This window comes from Heterocephalus glaber, unplaced genomic scaffold, assembly GCF_053883595.1.
Source record: "Heterocephalus glaber isolate CG9 unplaced genomic scaffold, H.glaber_assembly_v1.0 deba00000546, whole genome shotgun sequence".
Lineage (NCBI taxonomy): Eukaryota > Metazoa > Chordata > Mammalia > Rodentia > Bathyergidae > Heterocephalus > Heterocephalus glaber.
Window position 1 is genome coordinate 17,878,277 of NW_028258147.1, and position 18,930 is coordinate 17,897,206.

The 18,930-nt window shown below is 39.7% G+C and overlaps 1 protein-coding gene across 3 annotated transcripts in view; it reads left to right on the plus strand.

Annotated features, from left to right (window-relative positions):
* Positions 1–18,930, plus strand: part of Cttnbp2 (cortactin binding protein 2) — a 454,755-nt gene that overhangs the window by 270,024 nt on the left and 165,801 nt on the right. The window contains exon 1 of one of the 3 annotated variants that reach the window (XM_004865255.4): positions 8,805–9,005. The exons of 1 other annotated variant lie outside the window; for it this stretch is intronic. In XM_004865255.4, coding sequence (XP_004865312.2) covers positions 8,925–9,005 — 81 coding nt within the window. In that variant the 5' untranslated portion in view covers positions 8,805–8,924. Of the gene's footprint in view, positions 1–8,804; positions 9,006–9,489; positions 10,028–18,930 lie in introns of those variants that run through there. One more of the 3 variants, XM_087204594.1, reaches the window with a different exon arrangement.

Genomic DNA, 18,930 nt, shown 5'->3' on the forward strand with positions numbered 1-18,930 from the left:
CCCAGTAGTATCAGATCATCTGAATATTTGAGAGGCTAGCAAGCTGAAGTTTTGTATTAAATTTTCCAATGTCTAAGTGCTGACACTTTATCTCTTTTTTCAAAAACAAAGTGCTTATGAATCATATAGAACATATCTGTTTACTTCATTTTAGCCCATTGACTCAGATTATGCTAGGGGTGTGTGTGTGTGTGTGTGTGTGTGTGTTTGTGTGTTAGAAACAGGGCCTCCCTAGTTGTTCGGGCTGTCCTTGTACTCACTATATAGCTTAGGCTGGCCTCAAACTCATGGCGATCCTCCTGCCTCAGCCTCCCCAGTGCTGGATTATAGCCATTCACCACTATCCCCAGTCTTAGATTTGGATTTAATATCCTAAATTAGGTTAGAGCTTGTGCCCCACCTCTGTATTACTCCTAATAATATATTTCAAAACAGTACTATGTGCTATTTGATTAAAACTTATTTTCTCATTTCATAAAGAGGCTTCCTCTAAATGTAACATAAACCAGTTTAACTTTCCAATTTACATGACCCATACCAAATTGTTCCATTAAGATGTTTGCAAGCTCTGAGTTTTAAATATTTAATCTAAAATCATGGAATGTGTGACTTAAAATTAAAAATTTATATAAATAGCCTTGTTAGCACCGTTGAGTTGCGGAATCATTTTATTAAATTCCATAAATTTCTTTGTGAATTTCCAAGTGTATTAGGATAATTGTGAATTCTTTAACAAGAATAGGAAGAATATGAAAACTGTAATAAATGTCAAAACCTACTGGGAGCTCACTGTATGCCCAGGTAATGTTCTAATTGCTTTAAATGAATTAATTTAATCCTCTCAACAATCCTGTAGAGGGAAGAGCCATTATGATTGCCCTTCACTGAGGAAATAACAGAGACATTATACATACCCAAGGTCACACAGTTAGAGGGAGGCTCTTACTCATGTACCCTGTGCTTACCTGCTCTTCTACAACAAGTGACCTGACTTGTGTCTTTTTTGGAGGATGAGGCATTTGGTGATCTTTAAATTCTCTTCTTAGCATATCCTACTTAGCTTATCAATCCTTCAAACTAGGTCAGTAAATATATTTAGTATATTTTTAAAACCATCAACATTTAAAAATGTGAACAATTTTGAAATTGAAACTATATATTTTCATGTTTACTAATCTCTTCTTTATGGTTAGCATTTATTTCAATTATGGAAGTAGGTGATAGGCCACTATAAACTTGGCAGTAGCACTTGGAACTATGTCACAGAAGAAATTGTGGATATTTGAAAAGCACAGTACAATTGTTCCAGGGATGTCAAAATATCATTCATACTCATGGAAATTTCAAAATTAATGATGAGGCTTGCCATTATATCTTATTTTACTGTGCTAATCAAGAAGCACTTTTATTACTACGTTAAAAATTTCTTTTAATATGAATAATTTTGATCATTAGATTTTATTAACTAGTTTCCTTTATGATCCCATTGTTTTGTTTATTTTTTTTGTCTGTTGGTAGTGCTAGGACAGAACCTAGGGCCTCACTCATGCTAGGCAAGTACTCTGTCACTGAATGACAGCCTCTAGTCCATCCTATGTGTCTTATTTTGTGCATTCAATATTTTTTTTTCTGAGAAAGAATCCATAGGTTTCATTACAGTACTAAAAGGAGCCCATAACACACAGGTAGTGATACTTGCTTCATCCACATGTTCATTTGTCTTTCCACCTGTTCACATATTGGTTCCATTCAATTGATTTGAATAAATGTTGACTGTTGTGTGCTGGGTGCATATTTGCAGAACCACTGATCTTCATTTGATCTTGAAATCTAAAAAAAGCTGCCCAATCTTCCCAGAATCTTTATGTCTGAGATGCCTTTGATCATTGCAACACACCCATGTAACTTAGTCTTTTGAGTTCAGAAGGGAACTCAAGGCTCCCCTTGCTCTTGTCCCCTCTCCTCCTCTTTTCAATCCTAAATTTTCTCTTGTTAGTTTGAAACTCAGGCAGGCATGCCACTTCCTGCCGAAGAAGAGGAGCATCACTGCATTTTAAAAACTGGTGAGGAAGTTTGCACTTCATGGTATTACATTCTATAACTGCAATGTCAGCATGGCTTTTCATGTCGGACTATAGAAGAGTGGTAGGTAGATCAGTGCCTGAATTCTATTTGTCAATGGCAATTGGACAGTCTAAACTAGGTTCACCCCCTACTCCCAGGATGAAAAAATAAATAATACATCCCTGGATACCATCCAATTAGGCAAGAAAACATTAGGAAGTTTTGCTATCACCCTCTCTCTAAAAGTAAACACACGTAGTTTTCAGATCCAGTCATGACAGAGGAGCTAGTGTTAGAGCAACCCTCCTAGAGAAACAGAAGGAGGACAACGTATATGAAACAACTGTTAGTAGCAAGTCATGGAGGGTCATGAATTGGAGCAGGCCTTTAGAAGCTCTCATTCCTGAGGGAAGGGCTAGGATAGATTTAGGAGCAGCTGGGGAATAAAGATGAGTTTTCCTGGGCTAAGGAAACAGAAAAGATTTTTGGGGTCATTCGAGTGTCTGGGATTTGAAGAACAAAGTTTAAGAGAGATATGATCTTCAGAGAAAGAGTGAAAAAAATCTACACACAAATTCATCTCAAATTGTAGGCTGAATTCTAAACTGAATATGTGCTGGATGAGACTCTCAAGAAAATCAGCACAAAACAGTATCTGAGAGGCTTAGGAGCTGAGGAAAAAAAATATAAACAGTACACACATATTAAAACAAAACAAACTTCTAACCAAGCTAGGAATGATGACTGAGGCCTGTAATCTCAGCACTCTGGGAGGCTGAAGCAGGAGGATCACAAGTTTGAGCCCACTTACAGACTTAGCAAGATCTTGTCTCAAAACAAACAAATAAGAAAAGGGCTAAAAATGCAATTCATTGCAAAGACCCTGGGTTCAATCCCCTAGTACCATAAAGAAACAAAAAAACCAACAACAAAACAACAAAAAACAACCCTCTAACCATAAAATAAAAAATAGATAAGATTGTATTAAAATTAAGACTTTTATGATTTATAAATTCATGAAAATATTTTCTTTCTAGAAGTGTTGTTTTATTTTTCATGTATAAATGTGATTCTATTTTTGTTCTTTTGTATAGCTCTAAATGTGACTCTGTAGAGAAAATAGAATAAAGCAATGTAGGGGTTTTTTTAAAATATGTGTTTACCCACATCTCAAAGTTGGGAATCTGAAGCAGGTTTATTTCAACTCCACCACTGCCAACATTCCTGCCACCACTTTTGTAGGCATCTATGGCTACTTTGGGTGTGGGGGGTGAGCCAAGCCGAAAAGGGTCAAGGCAAGCTGTCTTGTGAAAGCACTGTGTCTTGTGCATTATTTTGTGATAGCATTCAAAGTTTTGGATAATCAATGATAAAAAGGTAAAGCTGGAAAGGCAACAAGGGAAGGCCCTTAGCAGGTGTCAATGGGAAGAAAAAGCAGTGGTAAAAAATGTTGACTCTTAAAAAGAGGCTAATACTGAAACTGATAAATAATGAATATTAACTAATGATGTAATGATAAAGTGGATTTAACTCTGATAGTAATGGCCAGTATGAGGCTGGCTGTGTTTTTTCCATAAGAAAAAATATGTATTGTATTGCTAACATAAGACATTTTCAGTAGTGAAATGTTTTCTGCCAGAATAAAACAATCCAGACTGCTTAAACTTTAATGTTGATTTGTCCGAAGTAATTTTTTATTCCACAAGTGATCTTACCTTCCTCAGAATGTAAATAGCAATACTAATGTTTTGTCTTTCATTTCTTTAATCATAAATATAGTTAAGCCTTCAACTCTAGCTATGACATTGTTTTATAAATATTGTGAATTACTATATTTTTTTATTCAACTCCTGCTGTCTCTCTTACTTGTTTTCAGATAATCTCATCACTTTTGCAGGTGATTTTAAATGATCTCGGCTGATCTGAATTAATAAAGAAACTATCTTGATGGACTAAAGTAACTATGTATTGGCATCAAGTGAGGTTTGGGGGCAGGGTAAGGTAAAATTTATGTCTCAAAACCCCAAATGTATTCGAAGCTTTATTAACAGTATATGTCAAGTGATTATGATTGTCTAGAGAATGTTGATGCATTACTTTACATCACAATCTTACATAGGAGAACTATCCATTTGTGACTTTTTTCTACTTCTGTATCCTAAGTAAATCCTGACTCAATCATAAAGCCATCTTCATTTATTAAGATTAACAGGAATCATCTGAGGTTCCTTAGCCCTCAAATATTACATTGTCTTTTGTATTGAACAATACATTCTTTATAGTGCAAAGAAAATCGCAGCTTTAGTTTTCTAGTTGAATCTACTCCTAATCAGAGAGGGAAAAAAGCTTGATCTCACAACCTATTTATGTAGTTTTTAAACTTTCTAAGAAAAATAAAACTGCTATCATTAATACCTATTGGTATAAACAACCCTACCCTGGTGGTTGCCTAGTAACTATATATACTGCAGGCTTGTGGGGCTGCTAAAGAAGCTGAATAAACAGAAATATTCAGATCCATTTTCAGTGTAGGTGGATGAGGAGCAGCAGTGGGGCAGATTCTTTTGTTAAAATTGGTTTTTTCCATAATGGTTTTGCATTACAATATCCTTCCACAGTAGAACTTACTCTTGCAAATGATTTCTGCATGTAAGTGTCCAAACCAACAAGTAATGGTTTAATATTTTTAAAAAACCATTTAATAAAAGTGAACCCACTGTACTCTGTTGTTCTATATTAGCCCAATGTCTGTCAGTGACTGGGCCAAGGAATAATGTTCTTATTCCACCTTTAGCTATTCAATCAAATGATACATGGGCATCATTTTAACAACTGAGTGACAAGATACAGTTCCTGGTTAAAGGTGCTATTAAAAAGGTCTAGGGGTCATTATAATGGTTATTTACATTTAGCTTTGGTTTGCTTTCTACACGGAGATTTAATTTCCTAGGTGCATTTTGCCTTAACATAGGTAAATTGGTTTGCATTACCTTGGCACAGAACAACTACATTTGGTTGGGGATACCTTCCAAATTCATAGGTTTTTGACAAGGGAGACTAACTAGATGCGAATTAAGTTTACTGAATAAAATCCACACAGAGCCTGGCACATGTAGATAATGACAAGTTGCCTATTAAAGAATGTAGTTGGGTCATATGATAACTCATTTCTGGCAATGTCTTGCTTTCAAAGACATGTGTTAGATACACAGCACTGGGGGTGCATCTGTACTTTTTGTTACAGAATCCTGATGTCAAGATTTGGGGCTTCCTAGGTTGGTTGACTCCATGTGCACAGAAATAAGTGTGGGCTGGAATATTTAGATTACTTTTTATTTTTTTGGTACTGGGGATTGAACTTGGGTCCTTGCACTTGCGCAGCAGGCAGCAAAACCACTGAGCTAAATCCCTGGCCCTGGGCTGGAATATTTAAAATGTATAAATATAGCCTTTTGGATATAGTCAGAAATGATTTACTACTCAGTAATTTTGTCATTTGGCAATACTAAGACATGATAACATATGGTTTGCTCTGTGTAATTAACATAAATGCTGTCATTTGACTGAGCTGAAGAATTCTCTTGTCCCCTGATGGAAACTGTTTTAGGATATATGTATGTTTCTTTATCTTTTCACATGGAAGAAAGAATCCCGTTGCATCATTATGTATAACTCTCTGGGTTTTTTGGTTTTTTGGGTTGGAGGATGTGGCTGCTAAGGACAAAGCTGTGGTTTCATCAGAAAACCACTTGGTTCCTCAGCCATTGTCTGCATTCCTGAAGGACGCATTTTTCTAGTCTTAAAAGAGATCCTTGAAGAGTGAGCTATAGCTCCAACACAAGCACCTCTATTCCAAGGTTTGGAAAATAGTCTGAAATTTTTTTGTCAGTGGGAAATCAACAAACACATCATTTTGGTCAAAGGAGAAAATAATGTAAATATTAATTTCCTCTATTTGCATTATATTCAGTAACTCTTGCGGGAGGGATACTGGGGATTGAATCCAGAGCCTTTGCAATGAGCTATATTCCTCCTAGCTATTTTTTTAAAAAAAATCTGAGACAAGTTCTGGCTGTCAGTAAATTGCTCAGACTGGGCTCAAAGTAGGGTCCTCCAGCCTGAGCATCCCAGAATGCTGGAATTAACAGAATTGTACCACCATGCCTGGTTTCTCTTTCCATTTTAATACTGAAAGGAATTTACTAAGAATCACGATTCAGAGCCAGGCAAGGTAGTGCACACCTCTAATTCCAGCACTCCGGGAGGCTGAGGCAAGAGAATTGTAAGTTCCAGTCAAGCCTGGGCAATTTAGTGGCTTAGTGAGACCTTATTTCAAAATTTAAAAAAATTAAAAAAAAAAAAAAAGGGCTGAGGATGTAGGTCAGTGTGAAAGCCCTGGCTTCAATTGACAGTACTGAAAAAAAAAATCATGATTCATTTTCGTTATAAGGATTTCTCCTCTTCCTTTTATTCTTCTCTCTCTGTCTCTTACCCTGCCTTTCAGACATTTTCACTCTACCTCTGGGATGTCTTTCATTGCTATTATTATTTAGTTGTTTAATGAAGCTTCCAAAGATTTAATTTCTGGAGCCATTAAGTCAGCACCCTTTCAGATCTGTTTGGTTTGACTGTAATAGAGGCCATCTTTGTCCTTCAAAGAAAGTCTTTCAGAAAGAGTTAATTTGCAATTGTAACAGACGCTAATTCTCAGGAGAGAATTTAAACCAGCAAGCATCCTCCCGTGGAGAAACAGCCCTGGGCCAGTCCACTGGTGAGGAACTCCTAGCCCACTGCTTCCATCCACCAGGCAGGATTCTCAACCAGGCCTCGTCAGTGGCGGTTTTAAGATGGAAGTAAATGCTGCAGATTCTCCTTCCTAGGTCCTGGTTTGGGGCAGTTAGAAAATATGCTGTCCTGTGGTTTTTATGCTTCTTTGTATTTTCATTTCACACACACACACAGGTGAGAGGGGAAAAAAACCACTCAGGAATTAGTTCCTTTTTGACATGAGAATCTACTTTAATAGCATTTAGACAAACACAGTCTCTTTCTTTCCAGGGATGAATTGTGTCACCTCATCTGCCTTTTCCTTTATTCCTAAGTGATGAAGTTCATCTCATCCCCCACCCCTTCCCATGAAGCAGTTGCTTTTGGGGTAGTAACACAGCAATAGTAGCAAGTAAAGTGATGGCCTTGTATGCGTGAAAATGCATTTTGAAAAGAACAAGGAAGGTCCTTGGTTCCAACTTTAAATGCTATCAGTTCAACATCTAACTTTTACTGTCAAATGCTTTTCTTTCATCAGGTAAGGAGTCTAGATTTTCTAATATTGAGCACCTGCAGGGAATATTTCATTTTAAAAGGGGTGTAATGAACAAGGGTGGAAATAAAAGGGCCCAAAGAGGTGACAGCTATCAAAGTAAAGCCAAAGAAGATAAATAGCGCTTCTGCTCCCCGGACAACCTGCAGGTGAGCCCTCAGCCTCTGACCCTTAACCCCAGGGTTCCAGGTGAAAGTTCTTTCTTGACCTTTCTTTTGAGAGGGAACTACTTTAGCTTTTATTGATCAACCCCTTTCAGGCTCTCTGTAGAAGATTTTCTCTGCTTTGGTTTTTGTTATACTTGGATCCAACATGGAGAGTGAAGCAATTAATGCGTCAAAACCTTTCTTTAGGAGTTCACCATTAAAAAAGAAGAGGAGGAGGAGAAAGAAAAAAGAGAAGGAGAAAAAGGAGAAGTTTTGATCTGTAATCCTTGGACTAAACATTCCAGTCATTTATCCGCCAGAATTTCAAATGCAGCATTTGGTTGTGGTTGACTTTGCTTCTTTGAGACACAGCCTGAATGCCTCAACTCGATTTTTTGCTTTCAACACATGTTTTTAGTGATCTGAAGATTCGGGAAGGGCTGTACCATATGGTCTTGATAAGGTGATAGATTTTCACATTCTGGAATTGGCAGGAAAGGGTAGGAGCTGAATTAGTTGTGGGAAGGGAAAATTAAGTTATTGGGCCTAACTCATCTCATGAAAAATCTTGAGCCCTGGCTTTCCCTAGTCAGTTTTAACAAAGGTTTTGTGTGCTTGTGAGTGTGTGCGCGTCCACGTGTCCTCACATGTAGGGAGAGGAAGTTTTTAATTGTCTCCAGTGGAAGGCTTCTTGAGATGACATTGAATGCTACTTCTCGGTGGTTAGTTTTGGAGAAGAGACCTCAGATGTAGGGGTCAAAGAACAAAAAAGGGCCCTACCTTCCTTGAAAAGCACATGTATGGAAAGGCACCAGCGGAGGGGCACTAAAAGATAACAGACGCATGCTTTTCATTCGGGAGTTGATGGTTTTGAAGAAGGTCTGAAGTCACCACTGGACAAAACAAAGCCAGGTGTATATGTACCCCGAGAGTAAAGGACCCTAAGGAAAGGAAATCTAAGAAAGGGGCAGTTTATGTGAGTGTTAGTAGGGGACAGAGGGAGCCGAAGCGAAGGCCGTCTGTTCCTCGCTCTTCCTGAGATAACAGATCGAGAAGCCTGTGCACGCTCGCCCGGTGGAGGCTGTGCCCCGGGAGTCGCCGGGGGGCTCTTCCTCGTCTCAGCTTCTCCCCGGTCCTGGGCTCGCGCGGGTGCTCCCGGGCATCCATTTCCCACTCCTGAGTCCCGGACCGCCGCCAGCCGGGCCCGGCCGCGGGGCGGGGCGGGGCTGCGCGATCCGGCGCGCAACGGGTTAAGTGGCGGGGGCGGCGGCGAGGGGCGGAGGGAGCGCGGCGGCGGCGGCCGGGGCTCCACGGCTCCGAGCGCAGCCCGCGCCGAGAAGGCTGAGCCCGCGCCGCCGCTCCGAGCTCGCACTCGGATCCGCTAGTGGAGGAAGATGGCGACGGACGGCGCGAGCTGCGAGCCCGACTTGTCCCGCGCCCCGGAGGACGCCGCTGGGGCCACGGCGGAGACAGCGGTAACCGAGGTCCCAGGGCAGGCGCGGGCGGAGTGGAGATGCGGGCTGGGGACGTCGCCGGAGACCCCGCTAGGGGCTCCTGGTCCCCGATGCTCCTTAATCCCAGACCCTCGGGGCGCCCCCTCCTCGGGCTGTCCTTTCCTAGGGGTGCCCCTTCCTCTCGGCATACCCCTTCCCCTCTGGGTGCCCCGACGGCCACCGGCGGGTTAGAGTGGGGAGAGGCGGCCACCCGGGATGGGAATCCTTGTGTCCCTGCGTCCTGTGCGACCCCTGCACCCGCCCCTCCACCCCTGGGGATTCCGGCTCAGGGCGCGCGCTGAGTACTCCCCGGCGAGTTTGACCCCCCCATTGTTCATCCCTCGCTGCGCGCGTGGCTGCGAGCGCCCGTCTCGGGGGTGCCCTGCACCTCTCCGCAGACGCGGGAGAACAGCGGGGGGCGGGGGGCGTCGCCAAGCAGGTGTGGGGATGCTCATTGTGTGTGTGTACGTGTGTACGTGTGTGCGCGCGCGCTCCTGTGCCTAGGGGAGGCCCTGAGCGCCAGCATTTTGGGACCTAGATGCCCGCTGCTCCCGCACTTGGTGGTGGGGTTGGGCTTCTCGAGACAGTGCCTGGCCGAAACGGAGGATCTGCACCTGGTTACTAGATGTTCACCTTCGCTGGGGTCCAGAAGCAGAATCCGCCTCCATCCCTAGCTGGCCCTGGCTTTGGCACCCTGAATATCCCCGAGCACAAATAGTAGTTGGTGGTTTTCAGCCCCTACCGACCCAGGGGGAGGGCTGGACCCACATTTTCTGGGTGGAAGACGTTCTTAGGGTTTTTGGGAAACAGCTTTGCAGGATATGTAGAGATCTGCAAAGAAAGGCGGATCTAGCAGCTCCCGCTGAGGATTCCGAGGGGGAAGGAGCGAGCCGGGCGCGGACGCCCCCTCGATTCCTCCCACCACCTGGGCTGAGTCTGGGTGAGAGCGACCGAGGCCGGGCGTGAACAGCCTGCGCTGCTTCACCCTCCTCCCACCTCTGGAGGTAGGGCTTGCAGGAGAGAGAGAGCCCTGGAGGAAACTATTTGGGGGTTAGAGGAGCATAGACTGGAGGGGAAAGAAGGAGACCGGGGGGGGGGGGGGGGGGATTGAAGGCTGCTGATCTCCACTTAGGAAACTGGCAGATTTTGAGCTAAAACTTTTGGAGAAATTGAGTTTTTCATTCTTTGCGTGGAAAATAAGAACTTCTAAAAGAGTTCTAGGGATACCTTTCCACTCGAGAATCAGTCTCTCTCTGAGGTACAATAAGGAAGATAGGCAGCTATTAAAACAACAAGCCTCTCTGGGAAGTTGAAAGGATCGGGCGCTTTCATCCCCAAGAGATGGCTAGGGAAAGGGAGGAGGAGGAAAAAGAAAGGTGTGTGCCTGTTTGTTTGCCAGGAGGGTTGAATTTGTTTAATTACTTAGAAGGAGCTTCTTTCTGCGTCTCAGTTTCAATCACCTGACGTTTAAACGCAAATATCTGATTTATTATGTGCAGCTGACATATGGATTTATTTGACTGTAAGCAGTGTCTTGGTTACCAGGGGGATTTTTGCACTAGCAAAGTCAGTGTTTCCTCCCCGCAGTTAAATTTTAGGATTCATATTTTCACTGCTGTTTGTTGGGGATTTGATAATTTTACCCTTGTTAATGAGAATGGCGTGGAAAATTTGTGAAAATGAACCTTCTTTGTTATTTTTATAGACTCCTTAGAGTTCCATGATGCAAACGGTTTGCAATCTAATAGGTTTCCTTTAAAAAATAACTTTGGACTTTTAAGTAAAAATTGGATGGTTTCTTATACAGTAAAACTAGCCTTTTAAATTTTTCCAATTCGTTTTGACTTGGAAAGGTATGGTCGCTTTATCAGTCTCTTGACTCATACACTGATTTTTAAATTGAAAAACTAGGTAAAGAAACGATACTTGTCACAATTGCTTTTTAACTGATAAAAATCAAAGGTATATTTTTAAGTTTTGGGTTCCTGTCAATAGAGGACTTATTTTAGTGGACAGGTTTTTATTTTTGTATTTTGGAGATTTAGTTCATTTCAAATTGATTTATATATTGTGCATTTTTGTATATACATTTGGCAGCAAGGAGCCAAAGGAGCCTCCAAGGCAGTAGGCTATTTTTGAACATGAATGTTTTCACTAAGTTTTGACTATTTAGATTGTTGCTTAGGAACAAGTTTAATTTATAGTTTTTAGTTTTGTATCATTTTCAGTAGAGTGTTTTAAATTTAGTTTGTGATTCTTGTTCTTAGCAGTTTAAATCCTGAAAGCATCCCAAGTGTAAAGCTGTCTAACAGCTACAGTATTCAATAGGATCATATTAATAGTGTTTGCTGTGAACTGTGCCAGGAGACCTGAGTTATTTTCAGTGCTTCAGCCCAGTGTGATGACTTTTATAGGCCATATTGATATTTCTAACCTGAAAATAACTCTTAATAAATAAGGCAGTATGGAAAACAGAAATGGAGTGAAAGGAAAAGGGAGATCATTTTTAGAGCTGTATTTGGGAAGCCAACCAATATTTTTGTCATTCTCGTCTTTCTGAAGCAGCCAATATGCAAAAAGTAGGTATAAATTTTGTTGTCATGGTGATGGTGACAAAGAATAACTTGGACGATATGTTGGCAAAAGCACAACAGGTCTGGGATTTAGCTCAGTGGTTCCACCGCCTGCCTGGCAAACGCAAGGACCCAAGTTCGATCCCCAGTACCAAAAAAATGCACAACAATGATGTTAAACAGATTAATGGAATGGCTAGCACTTTTCTTTTTTGATTTTTTTTTAAAGAGACAGGATCTAGCTGTGTAGTTTAGGCTGTCTTTGAATTTTATATGTAGCCTGGGCTAATCTTGAATTCTCCATCCTCCTGCCTCAGCCTCCTGAGTCTGAGTGCTGGAATTACAGGTTTTTGCTATCATGCTACCCACATTTTTGTATTTTAGGTGACAGCACTGCATGTAAATATAATGAAAAGACCCTTATTAGCCAATTTCACCAAGATCTTTAAAAAAGTTATAGTTATGTGGCAGCTATAGAATGTTCAAAATTTCATAGACTAAATATTCAAATGATACAGACTTAGCACACATCACTATACACTTATTGAGATGGAGGCAGATGAGTAACATCTTTGCTGCCCTCAAGTAACATATCACAAGTGATAGAAATTGTCATATACCAGGGTATCGAATCAGAGACATGGTGTCATGATAGATGCCAGTAATTTGCATTAGAAGTATTGGAAAGAAGAATTAGAGAATTCTCAATAGAAGGACCTGGAAATGTTCCACAGAAGAATAGCATCTCAGTGGCTCTTGAAATATATGGAAGACTCTGACAAGACTCCAGGAAACAGTGTACACTATGGTTAGTTCCTTGGGTTATCTGAGAAAGGCACAAAATAGGGCTTTCATGGATGAATATAGAGGTTTCCATTTGAGCCTCAGCTATGTGATTTAGAAAAAAAGTAGCTTAGAATGTACAGAAATTGACTGAAATATTTCCCAAAGTTAAAATGTAACCATTTTCAGTGTGATGCTTTTCACTCTACTTTTCTTCCATTTCTGCTTGCACCTGTTTTGTTTTTTTGGGACTGTATTGTTGCTGTTGTTGCCATTATTATTTATCATGGGAGCAATTTTGGGTAGAGAAAAACATTTGTCCTGTTGAATGCATACCTAGGCCAGATTGACAAGTTGGTTCTAGCCTCATGTGTTTCACATAAATTTATGAGTTGAGAAAATGCTTCACAGCCTTAGTACTTAGCAATTTACAGATATTTGCTTTTGATCATGTGGACAGCAAAATTGTGACCATGGAAAAATAGACTCTTCACTCAATGAGAGTTGTGTCAGTTTATTTGTAAAAGAAAGCACAAGTCACTTAGCACAGTGTCTGCACGTGTTCTATAAATGTTCGTGCAGTGATGAAATGTAAAAAAAGCCCATCAAAAGCTGTCATAGCTAATGTTGATTGGCTAATTAGAAAATTTTCTTTGTGTGTTGCCAAATTACAATAAAACCATTGGACTGTGGTTTATAATATCTAACATTATAGATATTGCAAATCTCAAGTCAAAATATAACCTGATTTTTATCTTTTCTTGTTTTAATTTTTACATTACCCCCTCTCCAAACTGTTTTTCTCAGTAACATCTCAAATGCTTTCCAGATTTAAAAAGTTTTTCAATACTATTAGTTTTCTCTTTAGATTCCTTGTCTTCCAGGTTAGATGGGCATATGGTGGTGTTAAGATGGTGATCCTGAATTCTTTCAATAACAGAATCAAAGCTGTATCACCCATTGTGACATGGAAGAGGGAATGATTGACAGGTGGACAAGAGAGAAATGGAGGAAAGTTTAGATACAAGAAAAGGGAATGAAAGGAAAGATTGGGCAGGAAAGAGATTTGGCAGGATCTTCAAATAGTCTGTAACTGCACAGAATGTGGAGCTAGAATTCAGCTTTAAATGTTGAATTTAAGAAACATGGTGCCATGTCTTTGCCCACTTCCCATGCCACCGACAGCCACCTGAATATTGCTTTAGAGAGAGACTTTACTTGAATATACTGTACTTGATTGGATTCATTTCTGTTGGAACACTGTTGCAAAGCTCAAATAGTGTAGAAAAGGAAACTTGTCTTTTTCCTCTTTGGTGGTCAGGGAAAGAAGTGGAGAACAGAGAGTAATGACAATGGCATAGATATGTAAAGAATTTTCAAATTTTTATTTTAATCCTTTATAAATAACTTGTACAAACATGAGCTCATATTAATAATGCACAGCATGGTCTCATCAAGGTAGAAATCCTGATTTTAGGGGGGAAAATTGCACTTCTTGAATACATTTTTAGTAAATAATAGGTTGAGGAGCTATTTGAAAGATTTTTGTAGAAATGCAGAATAGCCAAGTGAACATTGCTTTGTAAAGTGGATACTTGTTTATAAATGATTTAGTTTTGTAATTTTTATGTTTCATGGAAAAGGCAGCAAGATGATTCTGAAAGCCTGCCTGAGTTCTCCAAAAAAATTGTTGTTTTTCCTGTCCCAACCTTGTCATTTGAAAAACCAGCATGCTGACATTTGCCACCTATAGATAATCAAGACAATATCCTTCAGTCCATTGTAGGCTTCTTAAAGGACCATTGTTAGATCTGGGTATCTTCTTGCATGCACAACTGATCCGTGTCAGGCTGTTGGAACATTGAAAGCTGAATTTTGATGGAAATGGACTTTTGTTTTTCCTGGGATGTGGCCCTTTCTTTCTCCAAAGAGGAAATGGTGGCCAGAGGGGATCTGAGAGGAGGAAAAGGGGGGTAGTGGGGCTTAATTATTAGAGAATACCACCTCTGACTGAACCAGTTCTCTGCATTTCTTTCCAGCTTTCTCTTAGTTAAAATTAGTTACATCCATTACCAAGTTTCCTTCCTGGCATTGTTTCCTTGTCACTGTTACCTCCCCCCAATAGATGACTTGGCTTGTCTTGCATGAAAGACCCCAGAGCTGATGGACTTGAGGTGCAGAATAGACCCCATGTCCTCACAATATTTAAAGGCTTCCCTGCCTTTCAGGGTACTGTGAAGGACTTTTGAAACATTGAGTGAGTGATTGAATGGACAGTTACTTAGATACCTCCTGACTGATCTGTAACTTTGTATTTTAGTGATTTTTTTTTTTCTTCAGCTTTGTGAAATAGGTATTTCACACCGAAAGTTGGGCCAGTGTGGGTATACATGTCAGATAAAATCATGGGAAGTTGTAATGTTCCTGTAGTCCTGACCTATCAAGTAGGGGCAAGGAAATAGTAAGCAGTCATTATAAGTTTAATATGAGGAAATGCATAAGGCAGAACATGATTAATTGGAAAATGAAATAACCTAAGAGACTCCAAGACTGAATTGAGGCAGCAAGAGATTTCTGGATTCTAAGAGGCATACAAAAGTGGGATTCAAGCTATTTGCTGAATAAAGATGGGAATCAGATGAATGAGAAGAGAAAGGGGACTTACGGAGTGCAAAATGAGAGGTATGCAACCCCTGTTACGAGCTCTTCTGTGTAGAAAGAGGAATCAGGAGAAATAATAGCAAGGCAAGAAGCAACTTAAGCAATTTTAAATAGTTTGAAAGCATGAGAAGCATGTAATTTTCTTCATAAAATTTCATATAATTGGCTAAATTCACATTCTGTATACTTAGAAAGTTGGATTTAATTTTTCCCATGTTAATGATAGTCTTCAAGTTTTTATCATTTTAAAATTTCAAGATGTTCCATTGAATTCCCTTTTTCACAGCCCTTACTCATCTGTAACACATAAATCCTGCTTAAAGAGTTCTAAATGCATTATTAATTATTAGCATATACTACTAATATAGGAGGAAAATACATTTTTGTAACTTCTGAGCAAAGAAGCAAAATCAGTTTTCCCCAAGTACTTCTCAAAGGCTTTTAGTCTCAGGGAATGACCTAAATTTCCTCAGGCCAGTAATCCAGTTACCCTGATGGTATGTGAAATCAGGACATTTGGGGGCTGGAGGAGATTTTAGAGATCATTATGTCCAATGCCATTTTACTGATTAGAAACCTGAGAGCCAAACAGACGAAACTTGCCCTTCTTTGCAGATTGGTCACTAGCCACCTCCCTCACCACGCCTTGCAGTCCGGCTTTCTTAGACAACCTTCCTTTTTTTGAGTTGTAGGGACAGCCCACTAGATTTTAAGGTAGAAGAAGGGGTCGTTGGCAGGAAGAGCCAGAGAACATGTCTGACTTTGTGTTTGGTCACCAGATTTTCACCCAGTAGCCCCGGTAAGATCTTATGTGCTTGGGCAAAGGTCCTAGGGGCACTTAGCCACTGTAGTTCAGATTATCTCCTGAAGACTTTTTTTTTTCTTTTTTGCAACTAGTCAGTGAGGATACTAGCAAGGCTCTTTTGGCCCTATTTGGCTGTGACTGTTGACTTCCCAGAATAAACCCAGTATTTTAGATTTGTGGGGAGAGACGGGGCAATTTGGTGGTGGCCTGTGTTCAGTTCTGACAGTTTAATAAGACTTAGCCAGTTTCTGTTTTGTCTGCTTTCTCTCTCCCCGAGTCTGTATGAGGAAACCCTGCAGAATGCCTTCCACACACCACCTTGAATAATTCAGGGCGTAAAAACTGCTGGGTGAATGCTAAGAGTTTGAAGTTTTGCTCCTTTTTTCATTTGTATATACATATATTACAAATATGTGCATTTTAATAAATGTTCATTAACACAGTATACCATAAAAGAACAATGCATTTAATATACATGATTTGCAGGCTGGGGATTTAGCTCAGTGGTTTCGCCTCCTGCTGTGCAAGCACAAGGACCCAAGTTTGATCCCTGGTACCAAAATATATATATATATATATACACACACACACACACACACGTATATATATATGTGTATATATACGTATATATATGTATGTGATTTGATGTATCTCAGGAAAGATGCATTTTCTGTTTGATGCCTAGACCCTGGATTAGTTTAAGCCACCATGCCAGACTTCTTACACTGGCTATTCCTAAACACTTTTCCTGGAATACAGTACTTTCCTGGCAAATGGAATGGCACAAGAGTGGCTTGTGGAGTTGAAATTTAGCAGGTCTGCTTTATTTTTTATTTATTATTTTGAGTTCCTTTCTATCACTAATAAACGCTGAATTTTTCTCATTTATTTAGTTTTTGGTACCAGGTATCAAACTCGGGACCTTGTGGTTGCAAGGCAGGCGGCGGAACCACTGAGCTAAATCCCCAGCTGAATTTTTCTTTTCTAATTGGGAAGAACAGTGTGGAAAGAAAGCTGTCAACATGTCCAATGTGATTATTTTGAGGGGGAGGAGTGTCATATTTTAATGGGCACCTTGATGGAAATCTTAATTTTTTTTTATGTGAAGGGCAGTATTTGGACGATGTGTGTTCTTTCTTTTGTCAGGGTCTTTTATAAACATTATAAAATTTAGGACAGTTCTTTTTACTTTTGAACCAATAAACATTAATGATTTTTTGGTAACTGAGCACTTTTGTACCATATGTACATCAGATAAATGCCTCTTCATAAGAAACAAAAAAATTTATAATAGGGACTTTTGCTTCTAGACTTACTTTTCTAAAAATATCAAAATGCATTTATTTGTAAAATACCTAAGTCTTAAGATATCCTGCCTGTTTTTTTTCACACTTCCTTTTACTCTCTTTTTGCCAAAATAGGAATGGGAATTGAGATATTAGGGAATTAAAATCTGAAAATATTTCTATAATATTTTTATTATTGAAAGCCAGGAATTAGCGTATTAAGTGGCGAAGAAGAGGTGGAAATATAGGGGAAAGACAGACACACTGTATAAAGTATTGCTTAATACATTGTGATTAAAGACAGGTTTGCTTTTACCATTTTGTGTGACAGTCTATGGCTCAGCAATAACCTTATAACAATTTTTTTTTTTAAATGAATTTCTTTTTTTTTTTTTTTTGGTACCGGAGATCGAACTCAGGTCCTTGCACTTGCACAGCAGGCGGCGAAACCACTGAGCTAAATCCCCGGACCAAAAAAATGAATTTCTTTTTGTTGATGGTGACACAGAAAAACAGAAGAGTTGGTTGCAGGCTACCATGTCATGCTAGTGACAAGAGCATGGCAAGCTCTCCTGACAAAAGCACAAATTTGAATCTTGGCGATGTCTTCTATTATTTATTAGTTTTTTAAATGGAATGCTTTGCTTATGAACCTTCAGAGAAACAAGGACAATAAAATACACAATTAATTAAAATCTTTAGAACAACCAGCAGCAACATGAATAAAACATTATCCTTTAAAGCACCTAGGAGTTGCATCCTACTGTACCCTCTCAGTGGGAAAAACCAGGATTAAAGTCTGTCTTTCATCATAGTCAATAAACTATGTTTATTGGGTTTAGGTTTTCAAAGAAACTGGCTCTTAGCCAGTATCCCACTCCTCCCTACGTAAAACATCTGGATTAATAATAACTGCCTGCCTTATTTGGCACTTACTTCACTTACATGTTCTTGTTTCTCATAAGAACTTTGGAGAATAGATGTTAGGATTTCTATTGTATGCATGGGAAACACGAGACTAAGATATGTTGTAGAAATGCTTTTCAAAGTGGTGTCTTGAGTCAGCAGCAGTATCAGGATCTTGTTAGGCAAGATCCCTACCCCTTTTACTGAATCAGAATTTCTAGAAATGGGCCTAGGCATGCAGTTTATATTTTAAATAAAAGTATCCAGGTGATTGTTATGGATTCGAGAGTTTTCGAACAATTGGCTTGTAAGGCCGTGTGATAATGCCCTGTAGTGGGAGCAGAAGTTGAGACCTGGTATACTGGATTTTACTGTTTACCAGGAACATCTGTAAGCCTTCTAAACAGTGATCTTTCAGAAGTACATACGGGTTAGACCTGATGTAGGTCTCTTCTCTCTTTCCTTCCTTAGGCCCTGCTTTTCTAAATAACTGCTCTATCTTGTGTATGTGGAAAAAGAAACCATTTAGAATAGGAAGATCTTTTTAACGTTTTTCTTTGGAGACGCACCTAGCACTGGTCTCTTTACCTTTTGTAACATCATATCTCCTTCCAAAAGGCTCCTTTGAAATGAGATATGACTTATCCTGTGAGAGCTTTGTGAGAGCCCTGAGATCATTTATGTGCTTTGCTATATTGATACTGTTGTGTATTCACAGGGATAGCCTAGTGTTAGATACATAAATGCAAAGGTAATTCTTATTAGCTGGTAAATAGAATGGCAGCTTTTCATGTGATCTTACAGAACCTAGTCTGAAATGTTGGTACAGTGTGGTAAATTGTGAAGACAAATCACAGCATTTGAAGATTATCTATTTGTGTTTTACTGTTTAA